A 13,616-nucleotide genomic window follows, 5' to 3' on the forward strand; every position below is an offset into this window, starting at 1 on the left:
GAGTACTGTCAATCTGCGCTGTGGCCTGGTGAATATTGTCAATCTGCGCTGTGGCCTGGTGAATATTGTCAATCTGTGCTGTGGCCTGGTGAATATTGTCAATCTGTGCTGTGGCCTGGTGAATATTGTCAATCTGCGCTGTGGCCTGGTGAATATTGTCAATCTGTGCTGTGGCCTGGTGAATATTGTCAATCTGTGCTGTGGCCTGGTGAATATTGTCAATCTGTGCTGTGGCCTGGTGAATATTGTCAATCTGTGCTGTGGCCTGGTGAATATTGTCAATCTGCGCTGTGGCCTGGTGAATATTGTCAATCTGTGCTGTGGCCTGGTGAATATTGTCAATCTATGCTGTGGCCTTGTGAATATTGTCAATCTGTGCTGTGGCCTGGTGAATATTGTCAATCTGTGCTGTGGCCTGGTGAATATTGTCAATCTATGCTGTGGCCTGGTGAATATTGTCAATCTGTGCTGTGGCCTGGTGAATACTGTCAATCTGCGGTGTGGCCTGGTGAATATGTCAATCTGTGCTGTGGCCTGGTGAATACTGTCAATATGTGCTGTGGCCTGGTGAATATTGTCAATCTGTGCTGTGGCCTGGTGAATATTGTCAATCTGTGCTGTGGCCTGGTGAATATTGTCAATCTGCGCTGTGGCCTGGTGAATATTGTCAATCTGTGCTGTGGCCTGGTGAATATTGTCAATCTATGCTGTGGCCTGGTGAATATTGTCAATCTGTGCTGTGGCCTGGTGAATATTGTCAATCTGCGCTGTGGCCTGGTGAATATTGTCAATCTGTGCTGTGGCCTGGTGAATATTGTCAATCTGTGCTGTGGCCTGGTGAATACTGTCAATCTGTGCTGTGGCCTGGTGAATACTGTCAATCTGTGCTGTGGCCTGGTGAATATTGTCAATCTGCGCTGTGGCCTGGTGAATATTGTCAATCTGCGCTCTGGCTGGGTGAATACTGTCAATCTGCGCTGTGGCTGAGTGAATACTGTCAATCTGTGCTGTGGCCGAGTGAATACTGTCAATATGCGCTGTGGTCTGGTGAATATTGTCAATTTGCGCTGTGGTCGGTTGAATATTGTCAATCTGCGCCGTGGCCTATTACCACTTTTTATATCACAGAGGTTGCTTCTCGATTCGTCTCCTTTTTTTCGCTGTAGAGTGGTACAACATTGTAAGACTATCTCACCTTGTTTCCTTGCATATTTTCTCCGATGATCCAGAAGTTTTGGAACTCTGGTTTCTGCGCTTCTGCCTGGTGTAGAACTTATGTGCTATTGTATATATATAGCGAGTCGGGTATACCTACAGGTGCATATACCGTTTGAGTCTGTCTGTAGGCATGAGAAGGGCGTCGAAGATATACCAACAGAGGAAATAAAGCTAAACAAACAAACGGTGGACAAGAAAGGAAAAGGCCAATTGGTGCCAAGTGTTGCAATTTGGTCAGCAGTTTGGGTCTCTTCAATGTCGTCTTAAACACAGAACAACTCCCTTCCTGATTCTGGAGGAGGTACCTTTATTCGCCCGCCTGCTGCAGTTGACCGTAATGATGTAGAATGCCATGGGAGTTTGGGCGCCAGTGGCCAGATGTAATTGACGATAGATTGATGGTGTCTAATCGATTGTTGATTATTGACCGGCCTTTGTGGAAGATTGGTGTCACTTATATCTCTGGACTCTGGCATTTGTATCGGAAGTTAGTTGTCGTGATAGCCCGAAGTTGGTACCGATTTGCACCTATTCTTTTTACATGTAACTCTATTTTTTCTGAATGTTTCGCCTAGTTTTATATTTACTGTGGACGGTTTCATCATACATATCGATGTCGTATACATATCTGTAATTACAGCCACAAATATATGTCTGTCCACATAGCAGCTTGGACCCTGGGACGGTTTTCTATCACATAATTAATTTTCACTTAAAATTTTGAAACCTTACTTATTTTTCTACAAATTATTTCGATATTTGACTTATTTAATTACACAAGTACAACATTATCCACTTAGTAATCATGGATCGTACAAGTCAGTGTTTTAATTATTGGTAAGTAGCCATTTCCCTCTCGAGCTCCGTAGTTTAAGATGAAAATGACGTCACAGATATTTAATTTCAAGAATAACCCATTGTTTCTCTAGGAAGAACCAATGAATTTGTAGGAATGTCAGAATAAATACCTGGGTACGACGTTATATTAATTAGCATTAATGAATTATTATGAATTGGGTAGGTAACTCGTTTATTGAAAATCTTCTGTAGAAATACGTAAAATGTAGCTGAAAATTACGGTGAAGGCAACCTCAGATATTTGTAGCTATGAATTGTTCCATAATAATCAAATTCTTTATAGCCTAATTATCAAATACTATACGTATTAAAGTCATTTAAAGACTTACAATATTCACGTGAAATGTGTTTCCAGTTTTCAAGGAAACGACTCTCTAGGTCACTGGTGAATATAAAAATTCTTTATTACATTGTCTTTGTTAAATTATACATGTATATAGACGATGGATTCCACCAATTCATGATTATCGTACCAAGTAGAAGAAGAATTTGCCTGTTTTAGGAAATACATGTATCAAGTTATGCCGAGAACAAATGTTGTATAGGGGACCCTATTTTCCTATGAAAGATTCTTCAGCTATGACAAGCCGCTTTAATATCTATTACGTACAAGCTGAAGTTAAATAGGCTTAATTGAAAAATCTGTTTTCGATTATGCATTATTTTAGATTAAGTAAAAGGAATTTGACATACGATAAAAAAAAAATCCGACTTTTAAAGTCAAACTCTTTTTAACTAAAACGATTTTGAATTGAGGTATGCTGAAAAAAGGTTATAGATTCTAGTTGAAGTTAAAACGATTTCATCTTTAAGTAAGTGATATAAACGTGAATTATTTAAGTTAAGCTGAAATTTTTTACACTTAATTCTAAATCGTTTTGACTGAAGAAAACTGATCCATGATAACTTTTTAGTTTAAGTAAAAAAAATATTATTAAACTTCATTCTTACTGAAGTTTAATAATTAATAGATATTCAAACGGCCAAATGCAGCTATCGTACATGTATTTCTAATCCGAAGGGTTCTGATGTTAAAGTTACCTTGTAGGGTGTAGGCCTAATAAGATCGTCAGAAAATTCGGACTGATGTATTTCTAGTTACCGCGCACTGTATAGTAATTGAGTATAAAATGGAACTTGGTCTCTCCTCAAGTTAGCTTATTCGGCGATGGTTTACCATAGCCATTAAACAAACCCCCTCTTTTGTTAGAAAAAACCATCCAGGCATAAAGCAAACAAAATACATCATGTTATATAACAGTGCGCAAGTTTGAACGGCAGAGTGTAGGCCTAACCGGTGAACTTGTAAAGCGCTCAAAGGACCACGAATTCTGTATGCGTGCGCATTCCGTAGTGTATACACAGGTTTATCCAACTAAAAAAGTCGACTGCTGACAAGTTTTGTGGACAAGTGTGTAACTAAGTCGTGTGCTGTGTAAACCACAGCGATATGGCAAGTTTTTCCGAATGGTTTTGGGATGAGAAGTTTTGGCTTACACCTGGCATAAAATGGGAAGATTTAAGGTCCAAGACACCCGGAGTATACTATGGACAATTTTCAGATATCGGTCTGCCCTCGATCCTCATGGGCCTACTAATGACCGTGATTAGATTTGCATGTTTTAGGTAAGTTTGTGTACAATATAGATGACCATTAGCAGCACCTGAGCATGTGTATGTTGAATTTTATTAATTATGAATGTCACGTTAAAATCACCCCGTCCGTAAATCACGCCATACGCTCGCGAGTTATTCCTGGACCAATCGTAATATCGGATTTATCAACGGGTAGCGGCTACCGGCTCGGGTCACGCCCAACTAACCGGGGTCATTAACCGTAACATTATCTGTTGTATTGGCTTTTGACGATTCGTCAAACTATTGTCAGATTGTCCAATAACCAAAATCCCATTGGTGCCCACTATTTTTAGTTGAAATACCTATTGTACCCTGAAATTGAAAGTTTACACTTTACAGTGATCTTCAGTACAATACATTTTTTAAAAATGATAATAATAATAGAATAATAGTAATATATATAAATATATGATACAGTCCTTTGGATAACATTTGAACATCTGGAGTTTTTCACTCAACCTTCCTAAAGTGGAGGGTTTTTCACCCCAACTTTACAAAGTGAAAAGGTGGAAATATTTTTTAATGTCGAAAGCTTGTATCATTCATCATGCACACAAGGAAATATTTTATTAGTCTCATGATAAATCATAGTATGTTTTAACAAAATCAATTCATTACATGTGTTTTGATTGTGTTAAATAGTTAAACTTGTGCGAAAGGGGCGGTAGGTGGCTTGTACATAGTGTTAAACATACGGCCTCTGTCGCTCAGCTGATGGACCTTACTCCAACAATATTAGAGGTTAACACGACTGGAAACTTTTGACAGGCTGTCATGTAACCTCTAATTACGGCCCTACGTAGGACCTGTTGCTGTGACACCTCTTATTAAAGTCACTTAAAAGTTATAACTCACATTTTATACGATGTGACTTACATAATTCGATTAATTAAAGCTATGATAAATAAACACAGTTACAATATTGTGTCCATATCTATATCCAAAATCAGTGATTATAAGCCTTTCTTGTCGTTTAAGCGTAGGTCCCATTTGTATATACCGCCATATAGTTGTTTTGATTGTGACCTCTCGGGGTTATTTCCGCATTATATCCAAATTTAGAGTTGAAATAGACGAAACAAAGGAAACTCTGCGAAAATATTGCATTACTCTATCCATTTCATAGGTGTTCTGTATTTTATAATAACAGGAAATGAAAAGTTGTTTTAGTGACCCAATATTTTTTACAAATTACAGTAGGTCACAAGTGAATTATTGTGGATTTGATTATATTTAGCCTAAGAGGTGTCCATCAGCAGGTTGTGCATAAAGTTCTTAATTCTTTGTCAACAATTAAGTGTACACATAGTTGTTTACATGAATTATTGTTTTAGATGGTTTATGACACTGGCAGCTACAAGAAACACACACTGATGGGATATGAGGTCGTAGTATCCACCAATGTAATCAGTTGGAATAAGACCTCATATTCGTATAGGTGCTTCTTTGGCTCAGGAGGTAGAGCTGTGGATTATCATGCCACAGACCAGAGTTCGATTCCTGTCGGACACTTGACAGTCATTTGTTTTCCCTGTTCATGTACACATGTATGTACTATGAGCTAATAATAGTTTTTAATACATGTAAAACAAGGGCTGCGGTGGCCAAGTGGTAGAGTTGCCCCAACTCTTATCACTAGCCCTCCAATTCTTGGTTTGTGAGTTTGAAACCCATGTAGGGCAGTTGCCTGGTACTGACCATAGGTCATTGTTTTTTCTCCGTGTACATCGACTTTCCTCCACCGCCAAAACCAGGCACGTCCTTGAATGATCCTGGCTGTCAATAGGACGTTAAACAAAATAAATCAAACCAAACATGTAAAACAGCATTCTAATCAGCTAAACACATGGATTTTGTTTACTTAAATTACCTCATTTCAATTATTAATATTGTTATGTATTTTTTGTAAAAATATGTGTGCAAATATGCATTAATGAAAGCTATCTGGAACATATATATTACATTTAAAAAAAAATTGGTGTACAATTTTTTTTTAAATTTTGATATTCTTCTAAAACCATGCATAAAAGCACTTGTCTGTTTTAGTCAACAAAATATCTAAAAATAAGCACCGGGTACCTAGAAATGGACAATTTACAGTACACACAGCGGTGTAGTGAAAACAATTAACACATACAATAATAAATCTCAAACAATTCCTGATTTCTCTGGTCTATTGTTGGACATGTTCTCCACAAATTTGATAAATTTCCAAATTCTACAGACAGAAATTTTACTATTTCATGTATCTTTCTACATTCTGCTATTTCTATATGTTTTTCAAGATGGCAGTCAACTTTTAAATTTCGGACGTACCCTAAAAATAGTACCACATAGTCCGCATCATCTCATGGCCATACCTGACAGGTGTCATCTAAATACAAATGGTAGAACTATTAAGAAGTATGAAATAGTGTTTTGTTTACATAACTGATGATTGTGCAGTCATGGTAGCCCTGTTGACAAACAGACATGTTTGCCCAACTCTCTGACTGAGACATGTATGGTAGCTCAGTCTGACATAGACATGGTAGCCCAGTCTGACATATGCATAGACATGGTAGATCAGTCTGACAAAGACATGGTAGATCAGTCTGACATAGACATGGTAGATCAGTCTGACATAGACATGGTAGCCCAGTCTGACACATGCATAGACATGGTAGATCAGTCTGACATAGACATGGTAGCCCAGTCTGAAATAGACATAGTAGATCAGTCTGACATAGACATGGTAGATCAGTCTGACATAGACATGGTAGCCCAGTCTGAAATAGACATGGTAGATCAGTCTGACATAGACATGGTAGATCAGTCTGACATAGACATGGTAGATCAGTATGACATAGACATGGTAGCCCAGTCTGACATAGACATGGTAGATCAGTCTGACATAGACATGGTAGATCAGTCTGACATAGACATGGTAGATCAGTCTGACATAGACATGGTAGATCAGTCTGACATAGACATGGTAGATCAGTCTGACATAGACATGGTAGATCAGTCTGACATAGACATGGTAGCCCAGTCTGACATAGACATGGTAGCCCAGTCTGACATAGACATGGTAGCCCAGTCTGACATAGACATGGTAGATCAGTCTGACCTAGACATGGTAGATCAGTCTGACATAGACATGGTAGATCAGTCTGACATAGACTTGGTAGCCCAGTCTGACCTAGACATGGTAGATCAGTCTGACATAGACATGGTAGATCAGTCTGACATATAGACATGGTAGATCAGTCTGACATAGACATGGTAGCCCAGTCTGACATAGACATGGTAGCCCAGTCTGACCTAGACATGGTAGATCAGTCTGACATAGACATGGTAGATCAGTCTGACATATAGACATGGTAGATCAGTCTGACATAAACATGGTAGATCAGTCTGACATAGACATGGTAGATCAGTCTGACCTAGACATGGTAGATCAGTCTGACATAGACATGGTAGCCCAGTCTGACATAGACATGGTAGCCCAGTCTGACCTAGACATGGTAGATCAGTCTGACATAGACATGGTAGCCCAGTCTGACCTAGACATGGTAGATCAGTCTGACATAGACATGGTAGATCAGTCTGACATATAGACATGGTAGATCAGTCTGACATAAACATGGTAGATCAGTCTGACATAGACATGGTAGATCAGTCTGACCTAGACATGGTAGATCAGTCTGACATAGACATGGTAGATCAGTCTGACATAGACATGGTAGCCCAGTCTGACCTAGACATGGTAGATCAGTCAGACATAGACATGGTAGATCAGTCTGACATAGACATGGTAGATCAGTCTGACCTAGACATGGTAGATCAGTCTGACATAGACATGGTAGATCAGTCTGACATAGACATGGTAGATCAGTCTGACATAGACATGGTAGATCAGTCTGACATAGACATGGTAGATCAGTCTGACATAGACATGGTAACCCAGTCTGACATAGACATGGTAGATCAGTCTGACATAGACATGGTAGATCAGTCAGACATAGACATGGTAGATCAGTATGACATAGACATGGTAGATCAGTCTGACATAGACATGGTAGATCAGTCTGACATAGACATGGTAGATCAGTCTGACATAGACATGGTAGATCAGTCTGACATAGACATGGTAGCCCAGTCTGACATAGACATGGTAGCCCAGTCTGACATAGACATGGTAGCCCAGTCTGACCTAGACATGGTAGATCAGTCTGACATAGACATGGTAGATCAGTCTGACATATAGACATGGTAGATCAGTCTGACATAGACATGGTAGATCAGTCTGACATAGACATGGTAGATCAGTCTGACATAGACATGGTAGATCAGTCTGACATAAACATGGTAGCCCAGTCTGACCTAGACATGGTAGATCAGTCAGACATAGACATGGTAGATCAGTCTGACATAGACATGGTAGATCAGTCTGACCTAGACATGGTAGATCAGTCTGACATAGACATGGTAGATCAGTCTGACATAGACATGGTAGATCAGTCTGACATAGACATGGTAGATCAGTCTGACATAGACATGGTAGATCAGTCTGACATAGACATGGTAACCCAGTCTGACCTAGACATGGTAGATCAGTCTGACATAGACATGGTAGATCAGTATGACATAGACATGGTAGCCCAGTCTGACATAGACATGGTAGATCAGTCTGACATAGACATGGTAGATCAGTCTGACATAGACATGGTAGATCAGTCTGACATAGACATGGTAGATCAGTCTGACATAGACATGGTAGCCCAGTCTGACATAGACATGGTAGCCCAGTCTGACATAGACATGGTAGCCCAGTCTGACATAGACATGGTAGCCCAGTCTGACCTAGACATGGTAGATCAGTCTGACATAGACATGGTAGATCAGTATGACATAGACATGGTAGATCAGTATGACATAGACATGGTAGATCAGTCTGACATAGACATGGTAGCCCAGTCTGACATAGACATGGTAGATCAGTCTGACATAGACATGGTAGCCCAGTCTGACATAGACATGGTAGCCCAGTCTGACATAGACATGGTAGATCAGTCTGACATAGACATGGTAGCCCAGTCTGACATAGACATGGTAGCCCAGTCTGACATAGACATGGTAGCCCAGTCTGACATAGACATGGTAGCCCAGTCTGACCTAGACATGGTAGATCAGTCTGACATAGACATGGTAGATCAGTCTGACATAGACATGGTAGATCAGTCTGACATAGACATGGTAGATCAGTCTGACATAGACATGGTAGCCCAGTCTGACATAGACATGGTAGCCCAGTCTGACCTAGACATGGTAGATCAGTCTGACATAGACATGGTAGATCAGTCTGACATAGACATGGTAGATCAGTCTGACCTAGACATGGTAGATCAGTCTGACATAGACATGGTAGATCAGTCTGACATAGACATGGTAGCCCAGTCTGACCTAGACATGGTAGCCCAGTCTGACCTATAGCTAGACATGGTAGATCAGTCTGACATAGACATGGTAGATCAGTCTGACATAGACATGGTAGATCAGTCTGACATAGACATGGTAGCCCAGTCTGACATAGACATGGTAGATCAGTCTGACATAGACATGGTAGATCAGTCTGACATAGACATGGTAGATCAGTCTGACATAGACATGGTAGCCCAGTCTGACCTAGACATGGTAGATCAGTCTGACATAGACATGGTAGATCAGTCTGACATAGACATGGTAGATCAGTCTGACATAGACATGGTAGCCCAGTCTGACATAGACATGGTAGCCCAGTCTGACCTAGACATGGTAGATCAGTCTGACATAGACATGGTAGATCAGTCTGACATATAGACATGGTAGATCAGTCTGACATAAACATGGTAGATCAGTCTGACATAGACATGGTAGATCAGTCTGACCTAGACATGGTAGATCAGTCTGACCTAGACATGGTAGATCAGTCTGACATAGACATGGTAGATCAGTCTGACATAGACATGGTAGATCAGTCTGACATAGACATGGTAGATCAGTCTGACATAGACATGGTAACCCAGTCTGACATAGACATGGTAGATCAGTCTGACATAGACATGGTAGATCAGTCTGACATAGACATGGTAACCCAGTCTGACATAGACATGGTAGATCAGTCTGACATAGACATGGTAGATCAGTCTGACATAGACATGGTAGATCAGTCTGACATAGACATGGTAGATCAGTCTGACATAGACATGGTAGATCAGTCTGACAAACACATGGTAGTTAGCCCAGTCTGACATAGACATGGTAGCCCAGTCTGACATAGACATGGTAGATCAGTCAGACATAGACATGGTAGCTCAGTCTGACATAGACATGGTAGATCAGTCTGACATAGACATGGTAGATCAGTCTGACATAGACATGGTAGCTCAGTCTGACATAGACATGGTAGCCCAGTCTGACATAGACATGGTAGCCCAGTCTGAAATAGACATGGTAGATCAGTCTGACATAGACATGGTAACTCAGTCTGACATAGACATGGTAGATCAGTCTGACATAGACATGGTAGATCAGTCTGACATAGACATGGTAACCCAGTCTGACATAGACATGGTAGATCAGTCTGACCTAGACATGGTAGATCAGTCTGACCTAGACATGGTAGCCCAGTCTGACATAGACATGGTAGCCCAGTCTGACATAGACATGGTAGATCAGTCTGACATAGACATGGTAGCCCAGTCTGACATAGACATGGTAGCCCAGTCTGACATAGACATGGTAGCCCAGTCTGACATAGACATGGTAGCCCAGTCTGACCTAGACATGGTAGATCAGTCTGACATAGACATGGTAGATCAGTCTGACATAGACATGGTAGATCAGTCTGACATAGACATGGTAGCCCAGTCTGACATAGACATGGTAGCCCAGTCTGACCTAGACATGGTAGATCAGTCTGACATAGACATGGTAGATCAGTCTGACATAGACATGGTAGATCAGTCTGACCTAGACATGGTAGATCAGTCTGACATAGACATGGTAGATCAGTCTGACATAGACATGGTAGCCCAGTCTGACCTAGACATGGTAGCCCAGTCTGACCTATAGCTAGACATGGTAGATCAGTCTGACATAGACATGGTAGATCAGTCTGACATAGACATGGTAGATCAGTCTGACATAGACATGGTAGCCCAGTCTGACATAGACATGGTAGATCAGTCTGACATAGACATGGTAGATCAGTCTGACATAGACATGGTAGATCAGTCTGACATAGACATGGTAGCCCAGTCTGACCTAGACATGGTAGATCAGTCTGACATAGACATGGTAGATCAGTCTGACATAGACATGGTAGATCAGTCTGACATAGACATGGTAGCCCAGTCTGACATAGACATGGTAGCCCAGTCTGACCTAGACATGGTAGATCAGTCTGACATAGACATGGTAGATCAGTCTGACATATAGACATGGTAGATCAGTCTGACATAAACATGGTAGATCAGTCTGACATAGACATGGTAGATCAGTCTGACCTAGACATGGTAGATCAGTCTGACCTAGACATGGTAGATCAGTCTGACATAGACATGGTAGATCAGTCTGACATAGACATGGTAGATCAGTCTGACATAGACATGGTAGATCAGTCTGACATAGACATGGTAACCCAGTCTGACATAGACATGGTAGATCAGTCTGACATAGACATGGTAGATCAGTCTGACATAGACATGGTAACCCAGTCTGACATAGACATGGTAGATCAGTCTGACATAGACATGGTAGATCAGTCTGACATAGACATGGTAGATCAGTCTGACATAGACATGGTAGATCAGTCTGACATAGACATGGTAGATCAGTCTGACAAACACATGGTAGTTAGCCCAGTCTGACATAGACATGGTAGCCCAGTCTGACATAGACATGGTAGATCAGTCAGACATAGACATGGTAGCTCAGTCTGACATAGACATGGTAGATCAGTCTGACATAGACATGGTAGATCAGTCTGACATAGACATGGTAGCTCAGTCTGACATAGACATGGTAGCCCAGTCTGACATAGACATGGTAGCCCAGTCTGAAATAGACATGGTAGATCAGTCTGACATAGACATGGTAACTCAGTCTGACATAGACATGGTAGATCAGTCTGACATAGACATGGTAGATCAGTCTGACATAGACATGGTAACCCAGTCTGACATAGACATGGTAGATCAGTCTGACCTAGACATGGTAGATCAGTCTGACCTAGACATGGTAGATCAGTCTGACATAGACATGGTAGATCAGTCTGACATAGACATGGTAACCCAGTCTGACAGAGACATGGTAGCCCAGTCTGACATAGACATGGTAGATCAGTCTGACCTAGACATGGTAGATCAGTCTGACATAGACATGGTAGATCAGTCTGACATAGACATGGTAGATCAGTCTGACATAGACATGGTAGCCCAGTCTGACATAGACATGGTAGATCAGTCTGACATAGACATGGTAGATCAGTCTGACATAGACATGGTAACCCAGTCTGACATAGACATGGTAGATCAGTCTAACATAGACATGGTAGCCCAGTCTGACATAGACATGGTAGATCAGTCTGACATAGACATGGTAACCCAGTCTGACATAGACATGGTAGATCAGTCTGACATAGACATGGTAGATCAGTCTGACATAGACATGGTAGATCAGTCTGACATAGACATGGTAGATCAGTCTGACATAGACATGGTTGCTCAGTCTGACATAGACATGGTAGCTCAGTCTAAAATAGACATGGTAGATCAGTCTGACATAGACATGGTAGATCAGTCTGACATAGACATGGTAGATCAGTCTGACATAGACATGGTACATACTTGCCAACTTTTTAAAATTCTCATGGGGGAGAAAGTGCGTGAGCGACATTTTTGACCGGAAAACACATTTCACGCGTGACACATTTAGCAAACAAAAACTAAGGGGAGATAATTTGCTATTGGAAAATAAATTCCTTGCATGATCACTTAAGCTTCCTTAATTCCCTCACTGAAAAAAAGGGGAAAAAAACTTATTTCAAGCTTGGCCAATGATTTTTTTTATTCAAGTTTGGAAAGATAATTATATAAGCAACAAGGCACAAAAAAATAGCTGCAAAATTACATCATTTTTAATTATTTCTGGAAATTATTTAACTCACTGTTCACTCTAAATAAAAGTATTTACTTAGATATGTTATGAAAATTATGTTGTAAGATAGATGTCAGTCAATTAAATTCTCTAGAGTACAATATGATATCTGAATGAAATTTCTAAAGTTTCCTTTGGATTACAACAAAGACAATAATACAAAAAAAAAAAAAAAAAAAGGGCTGTACATGTACTAGCAGTTGTACTCACTATAGGCTTACAACTGATACTTAAATTCTAAGTTTTTAACATGACAGTATTTAGTTTAAGAAAGTGAGTATTTGTGGACATGTTTTTGTCTTTCAAAATGTGAATTGGGAAAGTTTCTGCCAAAATAAGTCTCTGCTAATTGACACTAAGTATGCTGATGATACGGTGATTGAAACGACGTTACCTACCGGCAACCAGGCCTTCGGTCTATATGGTCGTTATTGTGAATTTATTTCCTTGTGCTAATTATCTAAAGATCAACCAATGTTTAAATGTAGTTAACATTTCAATAAGTAATCTGTCAAATTTGATACTCCGTTGATAACATTGCCAGTGTTATTTTCACTTTTTCTGTCCGAGATATACTTTCAAGTAGAGGTCGTTTATGCGCTTGACATCAAAGGCAGTATACGAAGCCATTTACAAGCGTTTAATCAACCATGACTGACCTGCTACAAAACCATCACCACGCGTCCTCAGCTTAATTGGTTTAATTAATTGTTTATTTATCG

At 40.3% G+C, this 13,616-nt stretch overlaps 1 protein-coding gene across 2 annotated transcripts in view; it reads left to right on the forward strand.

The window, feature by feature from the left end:
- The first annotated feature begins 3,408 nt into the window (after positions 1 to 3,408).
- Positions 3,409 to 13,616, forward strand: part of LOC117344192 (ceramide synthase 3-like) — a 54,552-nt gene continuing 44,344 nt past the window's right edge. For both annotated transcript variants that reach the window (XM_033906847.1, XM_033906849.1), the window contains exon 1: positions 3,409 to 3,702. In XM_033906847.1, coding sequence (XP_033762738.1) covers positions 3,527 to 3,702 — 176 coding nt within the window. In that variant the 5' untranslated portion in view covers positions 3,409 to 3,526. The remainder of the gene's footprint in view (positions 3,703 to 13,616) is intronic.

The sequence above is a fragment of the Pecten maximus genome, chromosome 15 (assembly GCF_902652985.1).
Source record: "Pecten maximus chromosome 15, xPecMax1.1, whole genome shotgun sequence".
NCBI lineage: Eukaryota > Metazoa > Mollusca > Bivalvia > Pectinida > Pectinidae > Pecten > Pecten maximus.